This window comes from Staurois parvus, unplaced genomic scaffold (assembly GCF_062004578.1).
Source record: "Staurois parvus isolate SC_StPar_1 unplaced genomic scaffold, SC_StPar_1.0 ptg000991l, whole genome shotgun sequence".
NCBI classification, from domain to species: domain Eukaryota; kingdom Metazoa; phylum Chordata; class Amphibia; order Anura; family Ranidae; genus Staurois; species Staurois parvus.
This window is the reverse complement of record NW_028318787.1, coordinates 68,647-95,036: the sequence shown is the minus strand read 5'-3', so window position 1 is coordinate 95,036 and position 26,390 is coordinate 68,647. Positions and strand designations below refer to the sequence as shown.

The following is a 26,390-nucleotide window of genomic DNA, read 5'->3' as shown; positions in this document are numbered from 1 at the left end:
CTAGGGGCTCTACGGGCCTGTCTGCGAATTCTTGGTGTCCGCGGGACACTACTTGTGCTTGCCACCGCACCAGCTTGTACTGCACTTATGGGACTCGCCACATCACCAAGTGATACTGCAGTGCTGGTATGTATACGACCAGGATGTATTAGGCCGCTGGTGCTCGCCAGTTCACCAAAAGGTAGTGCGGCACTAGTACTGGCACTCTGCTGCATATGAGAGTCATCATGCATTTGTACCACCTCAGCAACCTGTGAATGGGATCGGGTACGCCTGACCTTAGCAGGGACCACTTCCTCGTCGTCTGAGCTATCTGTCAGGGTGCCGCTGCTGTCTATAGGTTCGTATTCTGAGCCTGATTCTGCCAGTGAGTCTTCCCCTTCGCTCTCACTTGACATGCTCAGAATCCTATAGGCCTCTTCACTAGAGTACCTTTGCTTGGACATTTTGGCCACTAAATTTACAGGTACCTAGTGCGACTCACGGGAAAAACAGCGCCTGGCTGTCAGGGACTGCTTAAACCGCTACAAACAATTTACCGACAAGTGCTAACAGAGATCAGGCCTGATTCTGTGAACACTGCGGTTTTGTGTGTAATATGTATCAAGTGACAGTTATCTACTGACACTGCACATGCTGGGGGAGAAGGGGGGGGGGGCGTAGGGGCTAAATTCAGGTGCTGGCAGGTGTCGGGGCTTATCCCGCTAACGCTGCGTTTTTGGGGATACTATAGTAATGTGAACGCTGGTATAGCGCTGATCTGATCAAAGATATTGATCCAATCAGACACTATACTAGCAATGGAGGTTTAGCCTGCAAGGAAGCGTGTTCCTGGCAGTCGAGGGGTCAAATGTGATTACTTGTGTACTAGCGGCAAACTGGCGCTATCTGGGAGGGGCGCTAACACTATCGGAAGTCACCAGTGACACTAATACAGTGATCAGTAAAAATCTGTTCACTGTAATCAATGACACTGGTGACAGGGCAGTGAAGGGGTTAACGGGGGGGGGGGGCGATCAAGGGGTTAAATGGGATTACTGGTGTACTGGCGGGCAAACTGGCGCTATCTGGGAGGGGCGCTAACACTATTGGAAGTCGCCAGCGACACTGATACAGTGATCAGTAAAAATCTGTTCACTGATCAATGACACTGGTGACAGGGCAGTGAAGGGGTCAACTCGGGGGGGCGATCAAGGGGTTAGACGGGATTACTGGTGTATTAGCGGGCAATCTGGTGCTATCTGGGAGGGGCGCTAACACTATCGGAAGTCGCCAGCGACACTGATACAGTGATCAGTAAAAATTGGTTCACTGATCAGTGACACTGGTGACAGGGCAGTGAAGGGGTTAACTGGGGGGGGGGGGCGATCAGGGGGGTTAAATGTGTCCTAGGTGTGTTCTAACTGTGGGTATGTGCTGTTTTACTCACTGTTAGTATGTCGTCTTCTCTGTCTGGAACGGAATGTGTCCAGGAGGAGAAGGATGACATCATATCCTGTCCTGTGTAAATGTCAACACAGGACAGGATAGGACAGGGACCGATCATGTGATTTCAGCCAGACATCACTGGCTGAAATCTAATGATTGATCCCTCCGGGATCGAATGGTGTCACCCACGGGTCGGCGGGAGCGCGTGCGCGCGCCCCCTGCCCACGAAAACGTCGGGAGCGTGAAGCCCGTTTTAAATCGTGGTTTACGCCCCAGTGCTGCCCTGCACACGTATATATACAGTGGCAGGGCGGCAAGTGGTTAAAACGTTTTCAAAACATCAAGAGCTACAACTAATTCAAAACTACTACAACCATCTTGTATAAAGAGAAAAGATATGTTATACTATACATTTACACATACACATTTCATACATATTAATTATAATGCCGTGTACAATTCCTCTGGGGAGAACTGCTGCTCTAGGTCACAAGCTTTTTGTGCGAAAATTGGCTCTGTTTAGGGAAGCACAGATATATCGGCAGACGAAAACAGTGTTCTCTGCATTCTGCCAATGGGAAAAATGGTGCAGATACAAGCAAAGGCATGTCACATAGACTTTCATGGAGAAACACCCCTTAGTGACTTCAGTGCAAAATTTGCCAGCCATATTTATTACGGTTTAAAAAAAAAAAGCAGGGCTAAAGAATGAAAATAAAAGAACCCACCCGGTGTGTGTGTGATGTGAAAAATTATTATAAGAAAATCAAATATGTGGGTTGCCTACACCATACACAAAATATTTTAAAAGACCTCCTGCGCTTACATGGAATCCTAACCTTAAAAAAAAAACTGCTGGCACTAAACTTATACCCAAAATAAGTGAATGATCAATCAATAAACAGTGCAGCGCTAATCAATAATATATATATAAATATCCAATAAATAGGTGATACAATAAATAAACTCGATATACACCCCTGGGAGTATATATCCAAAATAATCAATAATAATATATTAATATCATGCGTGTAATCCCTTATAGGGAATATCTGGTGCAAAACGTGATAAATATAATCATAAAACAATATAGTGGCAAAAAAACGTATAGTGCTCAAAACAAGTAAACCAATAATCAATTTAAAAAAAAATGTCCAAACAATTGATAAAAGTAATGCAATGCTTAGTGGTAATCTTCACACTCCACTCTTCATGCAAAGAATAATGTGCAGTGTGCGTGATTCACACGTGCCAATCCTTAACGGCCAGAATGCCCCCTCACCTCCTTACCTAGACCCCACAGGGCCAGCACGCTTTAGGATCAAGCGATCCTATCAGAATGGATTCCTCTCTGGATCTCGCCTTCCCCCTCCAGCATCCACCAGACTAGCAGCCAGCTCCTCCCAGGGTCATAATGAAACACAAACAGAGACCCTCCATAGTGCAACCAGTTTTATTAAACAATAAACAGATAGATAATAGAGTTCCACTCACATTCGTGATGATTCAATCCAGCTTTCTTACCACATGCTATGGGTGTACTGCATGGGTAATACAACAGGGTGTTCCAATATGGCCCCCACGCCGGAAATGACGTCACCGCGTTAGCTCCTCCCAACGTACCGACGCATTGCGTCACGCTCAGCACGTGACTTCATCAGGGTAACGCCCATAAAGTGCGTTCCCTTAGTCAGGCTGAGTCCAGGTTTATTTATGAGATGCGTACTCAGACCCCGAGGGGTCTAAACGTGGATTTTGACTTGAATTGTTTTTAAGTGATTTTTGATAAGGATTATAGTTCATCTGCACATTTTATTGGATTTTAATATTTATTTTATCTATAGTATCCTGGTATATATTATTGATTTATTAATTAGTAGTGATTATGTTCATGTTGTGAACCTTTGGTATGGGTGTCTGTATGGCCGAATAGGAAGGGAAGAGGGAAGGGAAATGCAGCTGCATGGGCAATACATGCCCCCGCCCCTCGGTCTCCGCCCCGCCTGGTGAGTGATCTTCATGTCTACTGGGGGGGGGAGAGAGCTGACAGACAGACTGACCAGTGACTGCCAGGTGACTGACCGAGACTGACTAGAGACTGACCAGAGACTGCCAGGTGACTGACCAGTGACTGCCAGGTGACTGACCAGAGACTGATCGAGACTGCCAGGTGACTGACCGACTGTACCAGGTGACTGACCGAGGCTGACCAGAGACTGCCAGGTGACTGACCAGAGACTGCCAGGTGACTGACCAGAGACTGCCAGGTGACTGAACGAGACTGCCAGGAGACTGACCGGTGACTGACCAGAGACTGCCAGGTGACTGACCAGACACTGACCAGGACTGAGCAGAGACTGCCAGGTGGCTGACTCATACCACTAACTGACACCTTCTCGCTGCTCATACCACTGACACCTTCTCGCCGCTCATATCACTAATGACACCTTCTCGCCCCTCATACCACTAACTGACACCTTCACAGAAAGATGTGGCCGACCACTAAGTTCTGCTTAGCAAACATTGGTGCACTAGAGACAGTGGGGCTGCACGGGGCGGGGGGGGGCAATTTTTGTGTTGCCTAGGGCAGCACAAATCAGAAATACATCACTGACTACTATAACTGCTACACACCACTGTAAGCATCCTGTATGAAAAGAAAACATCTGTTATACTACACATTTATATTTTTATACTTTTTTTTTCATTTCATCAACTACTATAACTACTACACACCACTGCAGGCATCCTGTATGAAAAGAAAACATCTGTTATACTACACATTTATATTTTTATACTTTTTTTTTTTTTTAAATCATCAACTACTATAACTACTACACACCACTGCAATCATCCTGTATGAAAAGAAAATACATGTTAGATACGGATTTGCACCAAACACATAACACCATTTACACTGTCAATGAAAAACCTGCTGTTGATCATGTCTTCAAGGCTCAGGTTGTTTATGCCCTCCAATGTGATTATCCGGCGCTGGTGTGGAATAGCAGCTCGGCACATGGGACAGGTGGCACTCTCCTGAAGCCATTGTAGAATGCAGTAGGTGTGAAATTTGTGATTGCAGGTCAAGATTGTAGAGTGCTGACTGTCTTCGTACCCTGCAAAACAAATGGGACAGATTGCCCCCTCCTCGCCACGCTGCTCCATGGCTGGTGGTGGTGGTGCTGGATGGTGATGAGCAGCCCTGTTGATGGCGTCCTCCTGTCTCTGCCGAAGCAGCAGTCTGGATCTTGTCCGATGGGCTACTGGAGACTCCTGGACTTCCTGACGTGAGAGCCTTCCCCGGCATCTGTGACGTGCACGTCTCGGCATCCTAATGGTGATGGATGGCAAATCACCTGGAAATAGCTGTAAAATAAAATATTAATAATAATAATATTTAAACAATATTATTATAATGACAAGAGCAGTATTTCTGGATATTAAGCAGAAAAAGCTCAGGTAATCGCTTTGAAAAGCAGTAGATCGCAGGAGAAATTCCAACGATCCTACTCGCTCGACTCCCAGCGTAAGAGTGACTTGAGCCACAGCCACGGCCAATCACAGCCAGTCACAGCCAGCCACAGCCAATCACAGCCAGTCCCGCCCCTGTCACTTTTGAGGCCTACTATGAATTGTCATGGAAACCCAGGCCTAAATAAATTTGATATCATTTTCTATGTTATGTGTTAATTTTAATGGTGATTCCTGAATTCCGCCACTAGATGACAGCAAAATTGCAATAAGTTTCACTCCTCCACAGCGGTAATCCCGCACATCGCCACTGATGTCTCCCTTCCTAATCGGCTCCGTTTTCTTTCCTCTGGTGGCCATCTTGCTTTCTCAGAGTGCAGTGAGCCGACAGGAAGAATCCGGGTAGATTACAGGTGAGGGGGACAGAGAGCCGGGGGTGGTGAGGAGAAGGCCGCGGTGAGGTGTAATGGAGGTCGGGCAGGCGGATGGTGTAGGCCGCGGTGTGCTGTGGAGGAGGGGCTGAGGTTGCAATACATAGAAGGCCGGAGGGGGTGAGGAGAATGCCCAGGGTGGTGTAGGCCGCGATGTGCTGGATGGAGGAGGAGGGGGATGGAGTGTGTGGCCGGCTATAGAGGTGGTCATGACCAGGAAAGGTCTGGGGGCAGTCATAGTGGGAGCCCCCCATCACTCCCCCATCCATGTCTGCCATCCCGGGCCTGCACAGGGCAGAGCTCATTGCTTTCCTTTCCTGTGTGGTGGGATTTGCGGCTGGGAGTGCGCTGATGATCTCTCCTGTAGGCCCCATTCACATCTGGCGATTTGGTATCGCTGGAGGGATGGCCGCAGTTCTATCACTGCACTAACTCGCACTGCAATCCTGGCAAAACGCACCACATGCGTTTGTATGCCATTCATTTTTAATGTCATTTCAAATGTGCAGCTTTGCAGCGCAAGAGAAACGCACGTCAATCCGCTTGTCGCCTATAAAGGAGCAGAAGCTTCTATTGGGTGACGAGCTTTGTGCGAAGCGGTGAGCAGAGCAAAAATCGCACCTATTTGCCAGGATTACAGTGTGATTTGGAATTGCAGTAATTCCAGCCGCGACCCCAAATCGCCAGAAGTGGCTGTCCACTGACACCTATGCTATCATGGCGTCTGCTGGCGCCGGAGGTGCGCAGTTTTCATTGCATCTGCTGGAGCCAGAGGTGCGCAGTTTTCATTGCGTCTGCTGGCACCAGAGGTGCGCAGTTTTCATTGCGTCTGCTGGCGCCAGAGGTGCGCACTTGCCATTGCGTCTGCTGGCGCCAGAGGTGCGCACTTGCCATTGCGTCTGCTGGCTCCACAGGTGCGCACTTGCCATTGCGTCTGCTGGCTCCAGAGGTGCGCAGTTGCCATTGCGTCTGCTGGCTCCAGAGGTGCGCAGTTGCCATTGCGTCTGCTGGCTCCACAGGTGCGCAGTTGCCATTGCGTCTGCTGGCTCCAGAGGTGCGCAGTTGCCATTGCGTCTGCTGGCTCCAGAGGTGCGCACTTGCCATTGCGTCTGCTAGTGCCAGAGGTGCGCAGTTGCCATTGCCTCTGCTGGCGCCAGAGTTGCGCAGTTGCCATTGCGTCCGCTGGCTCCAGAGGTGCGCAGTTGCCATTGCGTCCGCTGGCTCCAGAGGTGCGCAGTTGCCATTGCGTCCGCTGGCTCCAGAGGTGCGCACTTGCCATTGCGTCCGCTGGCTCCAGAGGTGCGCACTTGCCATTGCGTCCGCTGGCTCTAGAGGTGCGCAGTTTTCATTTCACCTGCTGACACCTATGCTACACTGGTTTTGTCTGCTAGCCCCAGATGTGCACAACTTTCATTGCATCCGCTGGCGCCAGAGGTGCGCTTTGTGTCCGATGGCGCTAGATCTGCACAGCTTTCATTGCGTCTGCTGGTGCCAGAGGTGTGCAGTTTTCGTTGCGTCTGCTGACATCTATGCTCCACAGCTTTTGTTTTCTGCTTGCGCCAGAGGTGCGCAACTTTCATTGCATCCGCTGGCGCCAGAGGTGCGCTTTGTATCCGCTGGCGCTAGATGTTCACAGCTTTCATTGCATCTGCTGGCGCCAAAGGTCTGCAGTTTTCGTTGCGTCTGCTGACACATATGCTGCACAGCTTTTGTTTTCTGCTGGCGCCAGAGGTGCACAGCTTTAATTTTGTTTGCTGGCGTAAGATGTGTGCAACTTTCATTGCTTCTGCTGGTGCCAGAGGTGTGCAGCTTTCATTGCATTTGCTGGCGCCAGAGGTGTGCATTGTTTGTGTCCGTTGGCGCCAGAGGTGCGCAGTTTTCATTGTGTCTGCTGGTGCCAGAGGTGCGCAGTTCTTATTACGTCCACTGGCACCAGTGCGGGTGGCCGTTGTATACAGCTCCTCTAGTGTGCATTGGAATACGTTGCAAAAAATGCAGTTGAACTAAAATTTTGGTGCATTGAGGTGTTAAAACCCACTGCTATTGTGGGATCCTCTGGAAGGGTCGGGGCCACACTTGAGGCCTTACTTCATTTTTGCGTTGACCTCCACTGTTGGATTCCAGCTAATCCCAACAACCAAATGTAATATATTGCAGCGTTCCAGTCCTCAGATGGGCATTAGATTTCATGTTCACATTTGCTGGATGGATTAGATTTCATGTCCACCCCTTTCATCTGGTGATCCTTCAGTAACACTCTTCCTATCCAGCACTGCATGTACAAAGAGGGAGCAATCTTTAAAATGGTCTTAGGGCCCGTTCATACCACATGCAGTCTAATGCATTTTTATCTGCATCAAACACTTTTAGACAGTAATTGACATGGATTCCAGTGGCATAGTTCTCACCAGTGCAAGCACGTTCCAGAACAGTCAAAAGTAGAACATGCTGCCTTTTTTCTGCATGGAACTGTGCTGGAACGCGGCAAAACACATAAAACACACCGGAATGCACATGTCACTAATTAGGCCCCTTAGGGGCCAGTTCCCACCACAGAAACAAAGTCTGAATGCTTTTTTTTGCATTCGTGTTCTTGATGCATTCCGATTCATTTTGATGCATTTTCATTCTGTGGACTATACTGGCACGTATTGCAATGGTGTAAACTGTACCGTCCATTGATGCAGCAAATAAACGTACTGGACGGCATGTGGTGTGAACCGGCCCTCACACTAGTGTGACTTCTGATGGATTTGGGTTGCACACAATTGCAGAATGAGGGAAATGACATTTTTCAGCGGTGCCCTTTTATTTCAGCCCTGTAGACTAATATAGAAATTCACGGAAGTGGCATCAGCATTCGATATGAAGTAACTCCTATGTGACTTTGGTAAGAAGATTTTTATTTTTTTTTCCCCTTACCTGTCCTCCCAGGTCATTCTTGCTGCCTAAAATCACTCCTCCTCCCAAGCACATTCCATTCACATCCTGAGCAGAAGCTGTAGCAGAAACACTCATTCCCATTTTTGATTTTGTGCGATTTTCACATGTAAACATGTCACGCATAGGGCAGCCCATTTACTTCCCAATGCTTATTTGTGGTGGTGGCTGCACTAGTTTTTTTTTATAGGCTTTGTTCCCTTTATTTTCATCTGGTGATCGAGCCATTAAGTCTATTTTTCAACAGAACCAGCTGTCCTTCATATGTAGCAGTTAGAGGTTTGAGACTAACTATTTGCCACTGACAGGGAAGATTACAGTGATCAGCTTTTATTTATCCCAAAAGCTAAAAAAACACAGTTTGCTGTAACTGCTTGTGAGACTGACGTGTAATCTGCGGTTGGACTTGGTTTGTTTAGTGTATTTAAATCTGCTAGTACATTTAACACTCCCCTCTCACCAGACTGACAACACTGCTGTCCAAAGTTGCCCCCTGTGCTCATCCATCCAGAGTGGGTTCGCTCTTAATGCAGGAGATGTGTTACTGAATTGATCACCAGGTGAAAACTAAGGGGGGGTGAAAGAAAAACGAATGCGGCCCCCACAGCTAATGATTGGAAAGCTGCAATATACTACGTTTGGTTTTGGGTTTAAAACCACTTTAAAGTTCTGTTTTGCCAATTGTATTCCTTCTTGAGTGGCAATGCTTACCTACTGCCATTCAACAGAGCAGCTTTGTTGTCATGCCTAGTGATCCTGTGTGCTTGTAGTCACTCCCTGTTGTCTTCCATGTCCTTTCATGCTGTACTGTGAAGAAACCCATTATGGTGATAGAGCAGTAGGGATGCATCGAAATTTCAGAAAACACCCCTTTTGGCCATCAGCCGAAATGAAAAAAAAGCACAGATACAGGTGCCAAAAAAATCTCGCCTGCCATCGCCGCCGCCCACCTGTAATCCGCTGCCGCCATTGGCTGCCACTCGGTAGTTCAGCCTTACCTGAGAAACCATCGATCCCGACGCTTGGCATAGAGGTGTGTGAAGGAAAGATAGCCGCCACACATCTCTATGCCTTTGGAGGACCGGAGCGATGTCATTTCCCGTTTCGGTCGTTTTTTTTTTTTTTTTAAAGCACTAGATCAACGTTTTTTTTATCCAATACTTTACATTGCAGAGGAGAGATATGAGGTCTTTTTGACCCCATATCTCTCTATAAAGAGGACCTGTCACAAATTTTTATCATAAGGTATGCATGTATTTCTTGTGATAAGAGTAAAAGTAATTACATTTTTTTTTAAAGGAACAGTGCAAATAAAGAAAAAAAAAAACATTAAATTAAAAAAAAAGTTTAAAGTGCCCGTCTCCCCCGTGCTCGCACGTAGTGGTAAACACATACGTAGGCCATGCCCACATATGGAAATGGTGTTCAAACCACACATTTGAGGAATCGCCATGAACGTCAGAGCAGGAGCAATAATTCTCACACTAGATCTCCTCTGTAACTTTACACTGCTGACCTGTAGAAATTTTTAAAGCATCACCCATGGAGATTTTTAAGTACCGTAGTTTCATGCCATTCAACGAGTGTGCACAATTTTAAAACGTGGCATGTTGGGCATCTATTTACTCGCCGTAACATCCTCCTTTCATATTTTACAAAAAAATTGTGTTATATATTGTGTTTTTTTAATCAAAGTGTATTTTTTTCATAAAATTATATATTCATTTTTAAAAACTGCGCATTTTGGTTTTCGGCCAAGTGCATTTTGAATTTTCGGTTTCGGCACCAGAATTTTAATTTCGGTGCACCACTATAGTGCAGTACCCATGTGTAAGAGGCAGGAGGGGGTGGGCAAATTTGGTGCCACCAGAAAGTGTTGAAGCTTTGCCCAGTCAGAACAGTTTGAGTTTTAGAAGTGGCGGTACGTTAAAAAAAAAAAAAAAACACCTATCAAACAAGTGGAGATGTTGCCCATATCAACCGATCAGATTCCAGCTGGAGTGTGAATAGTTACTAAACTAAAATGGCGCTATGAGCAAATGCTTTTTTGATTCGGATGGTATTCCCTGGTTTAATGGGAAGTTTTCAGACTCACTCCTCTGCTATTATTGCTGGTTATTTTTAGTATTCATGAAAGTATAAATTTAGCCAAAATGCTTAGATTTTTTTTATAAAGCAGTTAAGGATTCTAACATTTGCTGAATTTATATTTCTATTTGGGGTTCTGTTATAAAGTTTTCTCGTCCATTACTGTCAGTGACAGGTTTTAGCATGCATATATGTGCCTTCTAGATGGGTGGGCTCAAATGTCCCAAATGTCACCATTTTTGTGCGCTCCCAGAACAATTACTGGCAGATCCTGGAAAGCTCCCAATGCCTACTTGCGAAAGGGAGCTTTCCGATCACGTGACTGCCAATCACAGTGGTCATGTGATCAGAGTGTCTGCCTCCCAGCATTTTGAAGCTCTTATAAAGGGCTGGGAGGTGGCGGCAAAAGGAGGTTAAGCTGGCTATACAGTGGTGTGGATTTTGTTTTAGAAATATCTTGTCTAAGGAGTAAATCAGGGTCCCAATCTACTTGTCCCTGATGACAATCTACTTGTCCTGAAAAAATAACGAAAACCGTATTTAAATCTGAGGTGCTTTTAGTAATGTCTGGGGCTTTTATAAACGAAAGGGGCTTTATGGCGACTTAAATTTTAATATCTTTAACATTGCTCTGCTTATCTCCTCCTTACCTCCTTGTCTGTTTCCACCATCGAGGACTAGCAGGGAGGGGAGAGACCTTGCAGTGTAATGAGCACCGATTGGGTGCTTGTCAGGAAAGGTAAGTTTCAAGCTCTCTAAACGCTCAGCAGAAGTGCGTCTGTTGAGCGAGTAAATGAGGCGCTGACTCCAATAAGAAAAAAAAACTTTACTCCCTCAGGTTACCCTCATATCACTGGGCGCCATCGGGTAATTACAGGCCGGGACTCGGTGATTGACATCCGTGGCCGTGAATGGCAGCGCGGGTAGGGCGCGCGCTCCCCCTACCTGGAACTGCAAAATGATGTGTGTGTGTGTATATATATATATATATATGTGTGATTCTGTGCACAGGTGCCACCTTGTAGCAGTATATCTGATATAGGGTGGTCCTTAAGCGGTTAATGAAAACAAATCATGAATAGACAGAATTTGTAATGCAAAAGAGACATACAGGGGTAGATTTACTGAAACTGGTGTAGTCAGAATCTGGTGCAGCTGTGCATGGTAGCCAATCAGTTTCAGCTTGTTCAGTTATGCTTTGGCAATAAAACCTGGAAGCTGACTGGTTTCAATGCGGAGCTGCACCAGATTTTGCACTCTCTAGTAAATACCCCCCACAATGTCTCTTCTGCATTAAAGTTGGTTACATTCCATGCTGGATATAGGGGGGTGCAGGGGTGGGCTGTCTCCCCCCCCAGATTTCAGTTGTGCCCCCCCGAGACTGCTGAGCCCCCCATCCCCACACTCAGTGCCGGAACAAAGGAAAGGGCGCCTGGAGCAATTAAGAAAGTGACGAAGAAGAGAGAGCAAGGAGGCGCTGCTCCATATAGCGGATGACACAGGATCGCTCTGACCATCGGGCTGTACTCAGTTTCATTACCCGCCCCCTTTCTACATTTGCTGCTGCTGGGGGATGAGCGGTCCTTGGAGGAGATGGGGGCAGAGGATTTGAGCTAAGAGGTGGCAGGGGATTTGGGCTAGGAGGAGGCTTGGGGGGGAATTTTTGTGCTTATTTGTGCTAAGAGGTGGCGGGGCATTTGGGCTAAGAGGTGGCGGGGGATTTGGGCTAAGAGGTGGCGGGGGATTTGGGCTAAGAGGGGGCAGAGGATTTTGGCTGAGAGGGGGCAGAGGATTTTGGCTGAGAGGGGGCAGAGGATTTTGGCTGAGAGGGGGCAGAGGATTTTGGCTGAGAGGGGGCAGAGGATTTTGGCTAAGAGGGGGCAGAGGATTTTGGCTAAGAGGGGGCAGAGGATTTTGGCTAAGAGGGGGCAGAGGATTTTGGCTAAGAGGGGTCGGGTGATTTAAACTAAGAGGGGGCAAGGGATTTGGGCTAAGAGGAAGCAACGGATATGGAAAGGGAGAGGATCTGTGCTGGGAAGGGTACCTTGGCAGGTGGTTGTGCTGGAAGTAAGAATTTAGGGGAATGTTTCATAGGGAGGGGAATGGAGGGTGGGGATTTGGGGGGGGGAGATTTGTGCTAGAAGAGGGGATTAGCAAGGGGATTTGTGCTAGAAGGGGGGGTTAGCAGGGGGATTTGTGCTAGAAGGGGGTATTTGTGCTAGGAAGGGCGATTAACAGGGGTATTTGTGCTAGATGGGGGAATTGGGGGGATTTGTGCTAGAAAGGTGGGTTGGGGAGGTTTGTGCTAGGAGGGGGGCTTAGTGGGAGGGATTTGTGCTAGCAGGTGGTGAAGAAATTTGGGTTAAGAGGGGGTACTGGAGGGGAATTTGTGCTAGGAGGGGGGATGGGGGGATTTTTGCTAAGGAGGATTTTGGGGAGATTTGTGCTTGGATGGGAAATTTGAGGGGAAAGTGGATGTGTGCATGGAGGGGTAATTTTTTTGAGGTAGATTTGTGCTAGGATAAGGTATTGGGGGCATTGGAGTTAGGATTGGGGGCGAAGATTGTGCCGGGATGGGGGTTTATGCTTGGAGAAGGAGGAGTTTTTTGCATTGTTTTTTGGGGAGAATTTTGGCTTGCAGACAGAAGTTATGCTTGGGGGGGGGGGGGAACGTGCTGATTAGTGCTATTTTTTTTTTTTTTTTTTTCAGGGGGAGGGATTTATGCTGAGACAGGATGCTCAAACATAGGGGGCTTAGTTTGTCATCTTCACCCTGGGAGCTAGATGACCTTGTCCTGACACCACACACAGGGCAGTCAATAGATGTCCTCCTCCCCACACAGCACATAGTTGAGATCAGATTCCCTTTCAGACACAGCCTCAATCTGCAGTGTATAGCTGGCTGCTATGTTGCAGTTTTGACCCTGTCCTCTTCTCTTCTGACCCCTGTCCTGTACCCTGCTGACCTTCTGTACCCTGCCCTTCTGACCCCTGTCCTCCATCCTGCTGACCCCCACACACTGCCCTTCTGACCACTGTCCTCTGTCTTTCTGACCCTTTTCTCTGCCCTGCTGACCCCTTTTTTCTGCCCTGTCTTTGCCCTGATAATGCTCTCCACCCTACTGACCCCTGTTATGTCATCTGTTGACCCCTGTCCTTTGCCCTGCTGACCCCTATCTTTTGCCCTACTGAACCCTTGTATACTGCCCCACTGACTCTTGTACACTCTCCTGCTGACCTCTCATCCTCTGTCCTACTGACCCCTGTACACTTCCCTTGTTTCCCTTGTAAATGTCCTTGATAACTCGCTGTAAACTGCCCTACAAACTAATGGCCTCTGTATTCTGCCCTGCTGACCCCTATTTTGTGCCCTACTGACCGCCTGTAAACTGCCCTACTGACTCTTGCACACTCTCCTGCTGACCTCTCATCCTCTGTCCTGCTGACCCCTGTACACTTCCCTTCTTTCCCCTGTAAACTTCCTTGATATCTCGCTGTAAACTGCCCTACAAACTAATGACCTCTGTATTCTGCCCTATGAACTGCTTTCCCTCTCTCTCTGCCCTGCTGGCCCCCCTGTACACTGCCCTACTGACTTCTATACACTGCCCTGTTGACCTTGTATCCCCTGCCTCCCTGATGTTTTTTACTGCACCCCCATATCAGACAGGCTAGATCCAGACCTGTTACCTGCCCATCTGCACAAACAGCTTAGTATAGAATTTCGGAGATGAATGACCTCGCACACGTGCGGGAGTGATGTCATCTTGGCCTGGCCAGCTCCAGGACATCACAGTGCTGGAGAGAAGGTGAGTATAGCTCCGCTTCAAGAATACATTTAGTACCCAAGCACACCTTCCAATGGACATTAGTTTGTTGCAGTGCGCTCCCAAAAAGAGGTGCAATGGGTTCCAATCAGAAACCTCTTTGATTAGTATGACTTCAGCCAGTCCATGTGTTGATCATCTGTAGTTGATGTGTGCAGCTCTTTTGTCTTTCCTCTGATCGTTTCCCCTGGAGCAGCAGATGTTAAACCTGAACTGTCTGTGTCAGTGTGAGTTGTCGGTGTGAGTCACTTACCTCTTCTTCTTGTTACTGGCCAGCTGTGACTTTCTTTACTTTAGAAATGATTTTATGAACAAGAAGCCTAATGAAGGTGACAGCCAAGCGTCAGATGTGACATGCTAGATATAATTTGGTCCTAATAAATGCTGCACTGCTTACTTTCATTTACAGATATTTTGAATTCCAGAAGCAGAAGATGGTAGAGACTCACACTGACATCAAGGGGCATATTTATAAAGCCATGAGACACTGCAGGTGTATCTTCCTGGGGAATGTGTGTTACATTACAGTGACCGATTCACTTATATTGAATGTTTAGTGTATGTCACATCCACTGATTCATAAATATGCCCTTTGCAGAGCAGTTAGTGGTGATCAGCTACATTTCTAGCACACTGCGGTGGATTGGACCCATTCAGTGGTCATCATGTTGGCAATGGAAAAGTAAAAAACTGTGGACTGGGCTGACACCGGGCTCAGGGTAGAAAACACCTTCAGTGCACCTATATGGGTTGTTAGACTTGCATTTGTGGGGAGTAAAAATTGCAGCATTTGTAGGAAAGAAAGAAAGGCACCACTGCTAATAAGGAAAGCAAGAATCAAATACCAAGTGGAAAGAAAGAAGGAACATTGGGGGAGATGAAGATAGGAATGAAAGAATGAAGAAAGAAAGAAGGCGGCAGGACAGAAGGGTGGGTGAGAGGAAAATATAGGGTACCAACAGATAATGTATAAAAGTATAGAGAAAGGAGGAGAGAAGGGTGGGTGAGAGGAAAATATAGGGTACCAACAGACAATGTATAAAAGTATAGAGAAAGGAGGAGAGAAGGGTGGGTGAGAGGAAAATATAGGGTACCAACAGACAATGTATAAAAGTATAGAGAAAGGAGGAGAGACAAAGAAAGACACAAATGTAAAGTGGAAGAAAATTTTAAAAATCTGCTTTCAGAAACTTTCATCATGGACAGTAAAGAATACCATGCAGTACATTAATTCACCAGCAGGGGGCGCAAGTGTAGTGTTTATAACCTTCCAACTGAAAAATAGAAATAGATTTCCACAAAGTAGTAATCCCTAAACTCAATGGTTTTTGGTTTGCCAAAGTACTATCATACTTACCGACATCTTCATCTCAGTTCACAAGTGACTGTCAGCCCTCCCCATGGCCAACGCATATCACGCCTTCTTTGTCATTAGTCCTGCCCCAGATTATGCCCACTTTCTGGTTGGTACTGCTACTAATTATGCAGGAGCCACCCTTTCACAGCTACAATCCCCTCAGTAATGTCCATTCTTTGAGGCACTGTGCATGCTCATTAACTGAAAAGGAGTAATGCTGAGATCTCGGGATGCAGCCCGGCATACAGTATTGTCAAGGCATACACTTTAACCAATTCAAGTCCGGACGCTTTCACCCCCTTCCTGTCCAGGCCAATTTTCAGATTCAGCGCTATCACACTTTGAATGACAATTGCGCGGCCATGCAACACTGTACCCACATGAATTTTTTAGCATTTTTTTGAGACAGATAAAACTTTATTTTGGTGGTATTTATTCACCACTGGGATTTTTATTTTTTGCTATATAAATGAAAAAGTCCAAACATTTTGAATAAAAAAGTGTTTTTCTTATAAAAATGTTGCAAATAAATTATCTTTCTTCATAAATCTTGGCCAATATGTATTCAGCTATCGGTTTAGTAAAAAAAAAAATAAAGCAAATTAGTTTTTTTTTACATTTTTATTTTATTTTTTATACTGTTATTTGTTTTTTATTTTTTTAACTTGCTGTCACCCTAGCAGTGCAGTGTCACCATAGTGACACTTTACTACTTCTGGGGGGTGATGAAGATTTTTTTTTTATTTTTTTTACACTGATTGCTTTTACACCCATAAAGGCTGTAAAAGCAATAATTTCTCCTTCTCTCTGGCTGCATTCTTGCAGCCATTGAGAAATACTGTGAGAGTTGTGTTTGGTCACAGCTTGTCACATGGTACAAGGCTGTTGTGAATATCCTTGTACCATGTGACCTCTGATCATTCACAGATTTCAGAGGTAGTAAGCAATGTCAGGAAGTGACATCTTGTTTACTACTGTTCCTGTGATCACTGATTGGCCATCAGTGATCACATAAATATTGGGACCTCCCGTACAGCGATCGGTGTTATTACACAGCAGGCACCGGATCGTGGTGCAGCGCGATCCCAGAGAGCGCGCACAGGCAGTGAATGCGGGGGCCGTTTATAAACGGCCACCCGCTTCGGCACTGCTCCCGTCCGGCCGTTTATTTACATGGGCCGGACGGGAAGTGGCTAATGTATGGCCGGCTTTAGTTGCCCTCTTTCCCAAGCATTCCTTTTCTCCCACAGCTCTGTTTGGCTCTATACACACTGGCTTACTCCAGTGCTCTTGGCAGAAAAAAACGCTAATTTTGAGCGGTTTTGTACTAGCGTTTAGCAGCATTTAGGAGCGTTTAGCATTTTTCCTGCCAGAAAAATGCTCTAAAAAACCGCAAAACAGGGTTTTTTCTGCCTCTAAATGCCTTGCTTAAAAAAATGCCTCTAAACTACATAATGCGCATGATAACCTAGTATAACATTAGTTGCTTCTACCGGCAAAACGCTAAACTCATCAAGGAGCAGCATTTTTTTTAAGCCAGTGTGCCTGGAGCCTACAGCTTTCAGACACAAGAAAAGATAGCCCTGTGTATGGCCAGAGACACTTCAGTTCATTTTTTTCTGCCATCATAGACAGTTATTGGACATACGTGAAAGAGCTACGAGGGCTACGATTAAAAGAAGGGAGGAGGCTGTGTTAGAAAGTTGACTCTTTATGGAATAGTAAAATTTTCTGTCAAGTTTACAGGCTAGGATGACATCTGTGCGGGTGGTGCGGCTGCTGATCCACACAAAAATCCGTGCAGCCGCCCCACCCGCACAGAGGAATGCGGACCCGCGGGCGGGTGCCATTAGTTCTAATGGTATGCCGCCCGCACTGGAAAACGCAGCTGTACTGGGAACCAAGGTTCCCGTGCGGGCTGCATTTCAGAAGCAGTGCAGGGACTTCTTCCGTGGGTATCACGGGGCACGGGAGTCTATTCAAATGAACGGGCTCTCGTGGCCACGCAATACGTGGCCCGAATGGCCGTGTATATGTGAACCTTGGGTTAAGGCATTTTTTGAATGAATAAAATGATTTATGGAAATGAAAAACACAGCAATTAATCACTGACATACTTTCTTTTTCTGTGTTTTTACTTGCAGGGGACCACCCTCTATTCCATCCTGGCTGGCAGTCGCTTTAAAGAAGAACTAAACCTTCCTATTCTGTACAGGCAAGAAAGCTGTCATCTTAGGCTTGTTTGACCCGCAGTTGCCTTGGTGCTGCACATGTGATGTGTTATGGCACCAGCCACTTGAAGGTTTTCCAGTTTGGCTGAGAGCAACAGCCATATGTGACAGTTCTCATTCACAGCTTGCCTTAAATGTAACTTTTTTGGGGGCAGCAGTCAAGCCTGTGGGTTTAGTTCTGCTTAGGTGCTGGAGTCACATAGCCGGGGCGTTTTGCTTTGTATTCTTCCGCTGATAGGATGGCCGGCAATGCATTGGTAGGCAGATTTTGGTCTCATTACACTGGCAAGGAGAATGTTTCATTTGGTCTCATGCACTTGGCTGTACGGGGCCATGTATGATATAATTATTGCATATGTCTGGTAAGTCTCGAAGCTGCATACAGTCTTTCACAGAAATGAATAGCTATGAGCGGCTGTATGTGGGTATATGGTGGTAATGGCCTACACCCATGTATAGCGTATGCATGTATTCCTTGAATTCAAAAAGTCTGCTTTTGGGAATCATTCCGTACGCTATACATTGGTTTACACAAGTACTGGCATATACCTGTGCACTGCCGTTAATGTCTATGGGCAGTTGTATGCAGCACTTGGACTTCTCGAGTGCAGAAATATGACCATATTTACATCATGCTTTTCCTCGTATATGTCCGCGTGCATGAGGCCTTTGGATACGAGGACTGTGGCATATGCTGCATTGTGTGTTCACCACAACTGACATTTTCAACAACTGTGTGAAGTTCCCTTAAAGTGTGCTTTATTCTTCTTCCCGTCAGTGATGGAACATCAACGAACCTCCCCCAGCACCAACATCTTCACCCCATCTTCTTCAGTATTCAACATCTTCAGCCATCTGGATTTGCTGTAAACATATAGATTCATAAAAGATTTACATTAGAAATTAGTCTGAAGGTAAAGAGCTAAACAAGATTCATATAAAAAGTTTAAAATAGAACTATAGCAATAAAAAAAAAAGACTGAAACTGTTTTCTTTTCTTTTTATTTGTCAGGATTGTTCTGCACTTCTACTACTAGAGGCAGTCATTTAGATTTTGTACTGGGCACTATGCCTTATCTATTGTACAAAGCCAACCCTCTCAGCATTTGATAAAACATGTTCCTGTAAAGCCGTAGCACTCAGCTAGCTCATTTTTTGCTCTTGACATCAACAAAAACATCTGCAGATAATATTCTGTGTATGTTTAAGCCGTAGACCAGTGGAGGCGAACACGCGTCTCTCGAGCCGCGTGCGGCTCCCGGCCAAAATGAATGCGGCTCTTTGCCTCTTATCATATTTTGTATACTGTGGCTCTTTGCCAAGTTTCATGTTTCTCTTATTTTTACCTGTTCCTCTATCCAGCGGCGCGCTGTCTTCCGGCTTCTGTAGTGTGGGCACTGGGCATGACAGCCGGGTGCCAAGTGCGTATGCGCAAGAACCGGTGCTTTTTGTGAATGGTAAGGCGGTACCTGGGACACATGACAGATCCCAGAAGCCGCCAGACCAATCACAAAGCGCAAGTGCTTCTCGCTCATGCGCACTGGGCACCCGGCTGTCATGCCGAGCGCCATTACAGAAGCCGGGAAGACAGCGCGCGGCTGGATCAAGGAACAGGTAAGATCAAACAAAAACTCTGCGGAAGTAAGAGCGGGTACCTGTCAAATTCAGGTACCTGCTCCCCACCTCCCCAAAGGTCAGCAGTCATCTGTACTGTCCGCAGTCTCTGGTCATCCCTGTGCTGTCCGCAGTCTCTGGTCATCCCTGTGCTGTCCGCAGTCTCTGGTCATCCCTGTGCTGTCCGCAGTCTCTGGTCATCCCTGTGCTGTCCGCAGTCTCTGGTCATCCCTGTGCTGTCCGCAGTCTCTGGTCATCTCCTGTACTATGTCCGCAGTCTCTGGTCATCTCCTGTACTATGTCCGCAGTCTCTGGTCATCTCCTGTACTATGTCCGCAGTCTCTGGTCATCCCTGTACTGTCCGCAGTCTCTGGTCATCTCCTCTACTATATCCGCAGTCTCTGGTCATCCCTGTACTGTCCGCAGTCTCTGGTCATCTCCTGTACTGTGTCTGCAGTCCATTAGTTCAGAATTTTTTTTTGTATACTTGTGTGTTAGAGTGAGAGAGAGAAGGGAGAGAGAGAGAGACAGGTGCCACAGCAACCTCCAGGGTAGTTGATGTGTTAACTCTGGCTAAGTTGCATTTTAAATTGTGTGTTGAGGGTGGACACTTACCTTGAAATGAACACATTGTTGTTTTGTAAGGGGAAGAAAGTGTTATGGTGAATAATATGGTTTTAATTATGTGTTTTTGTGTGAGTGTTTGTCTGTTTTGGCAGGTCACTGCGTGGTGTGGCTCTCTGACTTTCACAGTTTAAAATTTTGGCTCTTTGTGTCTAACTTGTTCGCCACCCCTGCCGTAGACGGATCAAATCTTGGCTGGTTCATTAGGGACCAGCAAGATATAGATTCATGTATGGGCAGGCTAGTTGTATTGAAGTCGATCCACCAATAGACTTCAGCACAACCAGCCTGTTAGATTTTTTGCATGCGTTTACAGCCGGTCGCTATAGTCGCCAGCAGTGATTATTGTGTTCTGCTAGCCAGGAAGGCTCCCCGCCGGCAGAGCACAATAGTGCAGTGGAAGGGATTCGCCCATCAATATTGACCATGTTGATGGGGGTTTGGCTGCTGTATACAAGAGGAAGGAGAGTGCGCTAAGACGGCCCAGCTCATCCATCCCATCCCATGAGGGGGACCTCTGGTTTATTTATCACATGCGTATTTAAAATACGCATCTGGTGAGTGCGTATTTTTACTATTTGTCACCAGACCACTGGTTCGTGAAGTCACTAACAACTCCTGTATTGATCACTCATCACGAACTGTCACCATTTTGTTAATTTATTTATTTTTATTATTGTATTACTTATATTACTTTTATCTGGACTAGAGTACATATTGATCTTAACATATTTTATTTGCGTTCACACCTTTTAGCGCTGCACTTTTTGTACATATATTTATAAGGTTTATGTTTTGGTTGTCTTGCGTGCTATAGCTGCTATTATTTGAAGCGCTCACTGATTGAGATATATATATATATTTATCCAAAATGTACATATCCCACAGGGAATATGCAGGCAAAATGAATCCTCCAGCATTTTGGGCATTAAAGCAGTAAAATTTTTGCGCCCAAATACTTACCCACCTCCAATGCCAATTGCAAGGTATCCCAGTTTAATAGAACAGATACTGTTTTTATGGATTGATGTACAGTTGCAAGAAAAAGTATGTGAACCCCTTGGGATTACGTGGAGTTTTACAGGAATTGCGCATAAAATGTGCTCTGAACGTCATCTAAGTCACAACGTCATCTAAGTCACAACGTCATGTTTTACAGTGGGGATGAGGTTTTGATGTTGGTGTGCTGTGCCTTTTTTTCTCCACACATAGTGTTGTGTGTTCTTCCCAAACAACTCAATTTTGGTTTCATCTGTCCACAGTATATTTTGCCAGTAGTGCTGTGGAACATCCAAGTGCTCTTTTGCAAACTTCAAACGTGCTGCAATATTCTTTTAGGACAGCAATGGCTTCCTCTGTGGTGTCCTCCCATGTACTCCATTCTTGTTTAATGTTTTCCTTATTATAGATGTGTCAACAAAAATGTTCGCATGTGCCAGAGATTTCTGTAGGTCTTTAGCTGACACTCTGGGATTCTTCTTTACCTCATGCAGCATTCTGCGCTGTGCTCTTGCAGTCATTTTTACAGGACGACCACGCCTAGGGAGAGTAGCAACAGTGCTAAACTTTCTCCATTTGTAGACAGTGTGTCTTACCATGGACACATGAACATGAAGGCTTTTGGAGATACTTTTGTAACCCTTTCCAGCTCAACAATTCAACAATTCTTGATCGTAGCTCTTCTGAGGGCTCTTTTCTGCGAGGCATGGTTCACATCAGACAGTGCTTCTTGAAACCAGTAAACCCAAAACAGGTGTGTGTTTTTTAAGGGCAGGACAGCTGTCAGCAACACATCCAATATCATCACATTGATTGGAGTCAAGGTTGGCTCACTCCTGGCTCCAATTAGTTCTGGGAGAAGTCATTAAGCTAGGGCCTCACATACTTTTTCCTCCCTGCACTGTGAATGTTTACATGTCATGTGCAATTAAACCATGGCAACATCTAATGTTTGTGTAGTATTATGTTCAGCAGACTGTGTTCTTCTATTGTTGTGACTTAGATGACGTTCAGAGCACATTTTATGCCCAATTCCTGCAAAACTCCACGTAATATCAAGGGGTTCACATACTTTTTCTTGCAACTGTACATGTATATAGCAAGAAATGTTCTACAGCACATTGCAGGATTTATAGAGACTTGGCCACTGGGAGGACAAGAGGAAAATCACTGCAGGTACCCAGAGGTACATATACCTGCAGCAGTCTCAGTCTGTTCTGAAATGCACAGCTTTGGCTTTTTCCGATATTGCTGAATCTTGCCGATTCAATTCCCACGACCTGAACATACCTTCTGGCCAGTGAAGCTTTCCAACATAGTAAGATTTGGGAGGCTGCTGCAAGAATGTAAACCTTTAGGTACCTACCCATCATGCCAACAGCAGTTTGCTCCTCTTTTCAAAGTGACAGGGTCTCTTTAAAAAACCAGCCAAATAACATAATGCAGTGATGTGGGGAAAGGAGCAAATGTAATAAAACACCCACAATAATCAAAATAAATTTATTATAGTACCAAAAAGGTATTTTGAAGATAGTTTGACAATTGTAAAAAAAAGCAAAAAAAAAACAAACAAACTGTAAATAACTTAGACTACTTGGTGAAGCACCCTCCTGAAAATTACAGGCTGGACTCTGCAAATGGGCAGAGTGACACAACTGTCCTTCTGACTGAAAAGAAAGCTGGGGACAGCACCCGAGCATGGAGAGGGTAAGTACAACATGGCACTATTTATTTGTTTCCCGAGGGGAAACTAGTGGTAAAAAAAACAAAATACATGGAGTTCTACTTCAAGTCCCTGCATGCGCATTACACAAGCAGCATAAAATACAACACCTTCCTTACCATTGCACCGGTTGCCAGTTTGGAAGAAAAGGACGAAATCCTGTTATACATTCAAATGCCAGCGTGCCAAAACTCCAGTAATCCACAGTGACTGTGTATTTCTGCTGTTCCAGTAATTCCGGGGCCTGAAACATAAGTCATCACAAAACATTGCGGATGGCGCTGAACAACTATGGGCAAAATAGTGCAGACTGAGGTTAAATGGAGGAATAAAATGGTGAACAACCACTTGAGTTCCTGGGCCTTTTCTTCCTAAATCCCCTTGAGTCCCAGAGCATTTTTTTTGTTTCAGTGATATCTTGGTTCTACACATATCTTTTAGCGTCTGTAGTCTACACCAACATAATATACAAAGTTTGTTTGGGACAAATGGGGCTTTGATTCGGTAGAAAATTAGAATACATATATTAATATTTAAACAAAACATATATTGACAACAAAAATAATTAACAAAGTCTGCTGTTTAAAATGATAAACAAAAGTATGACTTATGTAATGTGGAGGAATGGTAAAGCTCACAGCAAACGTATGCATTTTACTTTAGGGAAAGAGGGGGGGAAAAAAGTTTACGTAAATTGTTTGCATAGCATTAAGATAGGGATGAAAAGGCCACATATTAGCTCAATGGTGACTTGTTCACAGGTTTGGGATCACTAAAAATTTGAATGACGATGCGTTCACTTCCATGAGCAATTGATGCTTATATTGCAGACAGGTAGTGCAATTTTTTTTTTTATTTTGCCCTAACATACACAAAGTGGAAATAGCCTTCCTATACTGTACAGCCAAGGAAGCCGCAATCTAGGTGGCTGTTTGATCTGCAATTGTCATGGTGCTGCAAATGTGATCAGCTATGAGGCCAGCCATTTGAGAGCTTGAAAATTCATTTGACAGCCAACATAAGCACACTAGCACCTGTACCAGTTATCATTTATGGAATGCTTTGAATGTAACTCTTTTGGAAAACAGTAACATTGATGGGTTTAGTTCCACTTTAAATATGGTAACACAACTAGCCAGCGAGAAAAGTAGGTGCAGAGTCAAAAGGCATCTAATCAATGCAAATGAAAGTTGTGACTCCTTCATCAAGACAATTGAAAGACATCTTGACTTGCACCAGCATGTAGTCAGAAAGCTGCCTGTCACAGGCCTGGCAGTAATTTAAACAGGAATAAAATAAATTACATGTTAATAAACGTTTCTTGGGGCAAGCTCCCACTACCTCTTTGCAATAATCTGCATGCTACTACAACTCACAGCAGTGCACATTAAATGCATTGGTGCCTTATCGTGTTATTCATTCTGAATGGCACCCCAATGCACCTGACTAGCCTGCATCACAATGCTATTTCACGTTTTTCAAATAAGAACCAATTACGTTTTCTTTTAACCAGAATTATGAATTCTAATGAGATAAAAAGTTTCCCAGTTTGATAATGACAACTAAGCTATGAAAAAGTTTTCTCGCGGTGTCTTGGTCTGGCTGGAATAAATTTATAAATAACCAGTCCAGGGTGCGTTTCCTTTCCCACAGAAGTTGTGACAAACATTAGCAGACATATTTGGTTAAGGAGTGCAAGGAGTGCTAGTGATGAAAACAACATTCAATAACCAACAGCAACCAAGATACAGTTTACTACAGGTATGATGACTGCTGTTTGATTGTTATGGGTAATATCCCTTTTTTCTTAGGAAGATCCAGCCACCCTGCACAAGGAGAGAGCAGTTTGTACTACAGGAAGCTGCTGCGCAGGGGTATAGTGTCATACTGGATTACTGCACAGATATGGAAGAAATACACAAAGCACATCAAGAGTCAAGGAAGAATACACACAAATCTTGTATTTAGACATTGTTTGCTTATACCGGATTTCAGTTTTAGAACTACCAGTATTTATGGATTCTGTTCAGAATGTGAAAATATGATTTGTTAAATAAAGCACATATGCTTCCTATTGCTCAGATACATCTTGGCATGGATTTGTGAACTTGTTACTTACCAGATACTGCAGATACCAGATAGGTGCCCACAAAGGAGGTACATAGACTGCCCTGGTCCAGTTCTATGGCATATCCCAGGTCTATAATCTTATGAATTAGCTAGAAATAATAAAAAAAAATAATACACATTGCAGCTGACAATAAAAAAAAACAAAACATTATTTTGATTCTTTGAAATTTTTATCCCACCCTTTTTCATGATAATATTTTATATGGAAATTTAATACTAATAGGAGGTATATTTAAAGTGACTCTGTGACCACAGTGCCTTCAGCTACAGAGGACTGTATAAAACCCTTCCTGTCCTCTGCAGCTGAAGGCACTGTGGGTAATTCATCCTTAATGTTCAAAGCAAGAGTGCTAAAGTCATTCTATCAGCAATACAGCCTATCCTCCTAGAGTGGTCCTGTTTTCACCTCAAAGATTAAAAGGTTACTGAGCCACTGCAGTAGGAAAACTGATTTACTGAGTCACTGCTGGGAAGAAGGAAAAGGGTAGGCTGAGCTGTTTAGAGAACAACGTAGAGGCGTTTAATGCTTCTAATTTAAAATTAAAGTGTATCATAATATAATACCAGTACTGGCATGTTCGTATTCTAGTAGTAGTTCACATAGGCAACTGGTATTGGTGTTGCTGTCACAGCAACTGGTATTGGTGTTGCTGTCATAGCTTATTAAAACACCCCATGAATTTACCAAGTGTTAGTTTATGTTTGTGACACCCTCAGCAAGCACTTGACAGGATTTTTTGATGTTTGTCAGCAACAAGCTATGTCAGCCATTTCCCCATAATCATAAAAAAACAACAAAAGACACTTCTTCAATGCAATGTACCCAATGACTTTCATACGTGAGAAAAAGCGGTTTGTGGCATCCAAATCACAGTAATCCAAAGCAATGGAAATGGAAATGTGAATGACAACTAACATATTCACTTACATGTGCAACATTAATATAAAGCAGTTTAAATTCTTTCCAATCGCTTACCAAACACCTGTTTTTAAAATCCATGTGAAAGTATCCTATGAGGTGGAATTCCCTTTCCTGATTAGCCAGCACTATGCCACATGTCATGTTAACCTACCCTGCTCTCCCCTTGCTGCAGCACAATGTTCTCAGGCTTCAAATCTCTGTGGATTATTCTATTCTCATGGAGATACCGGAGAGCTGAAGCTATAAAAAAAAAAATTAAAACATGTTCCTAAATATGTAATAATGCAACAGCCTATAGAGAGAACAGGCTGAAAGACATAAAAGAAAAAAAAAAAGAAGAGTTCATGCCTGTGGACATGGTATTGCCATTATGTCCTACATTGAGACTAGCCAAGGTTTAACTCTTCTCTTTTTCAGTGATGTGAGAAGCATATTTGTGCTTTTCTATTTTGTGACTCATATACACGGTTTGCTATGTGCTAATGGGAATTGTCCCCCATATGTAGTTTTGGCATGTACTTTGCCAAGTGCACACAAAACAGTACAAGAGCCTTCTGGAAAACACAGTGAGAAATATGTTTATATAATTAGGAAGCACGTTT

General features: G+C 44.8%; 1 protein-coding gene across 1 annotated transcript in view; it reads left to right on the top strand.

The window, feature by feature from the left end:
- LOC149441385 (uncharacterized) overlaps positions 1 to 24,817 on the top strand; it is a 421,690-nt gene extending 396,873 nt beyond the window's left edge. Inside the window, exons 12-14 of the mRNA XM_089657407.1 lie at positions 17,690 to 17,760; positions 18,555 to 18,690; positions 24,548 to 24,817. Of these exons, the coding sequence (XP_089513533.1) occupies positions 17,690 to 17,760; positions 18,555 to 18,654 (171 nt within the window). The 3' untranslated portion in view covers positions 18,655 to 18,690; positions 24,548 to 24,817. The remainder of the gene's footprint in view (positions 1 to 17,689; positions 17,761 to 18,554; positions 18,691 to 24,547) is intronic.
- The last annotated feature ends 1,573 nt before the right edge of the window (positions 24,818 to 26,390 follow it).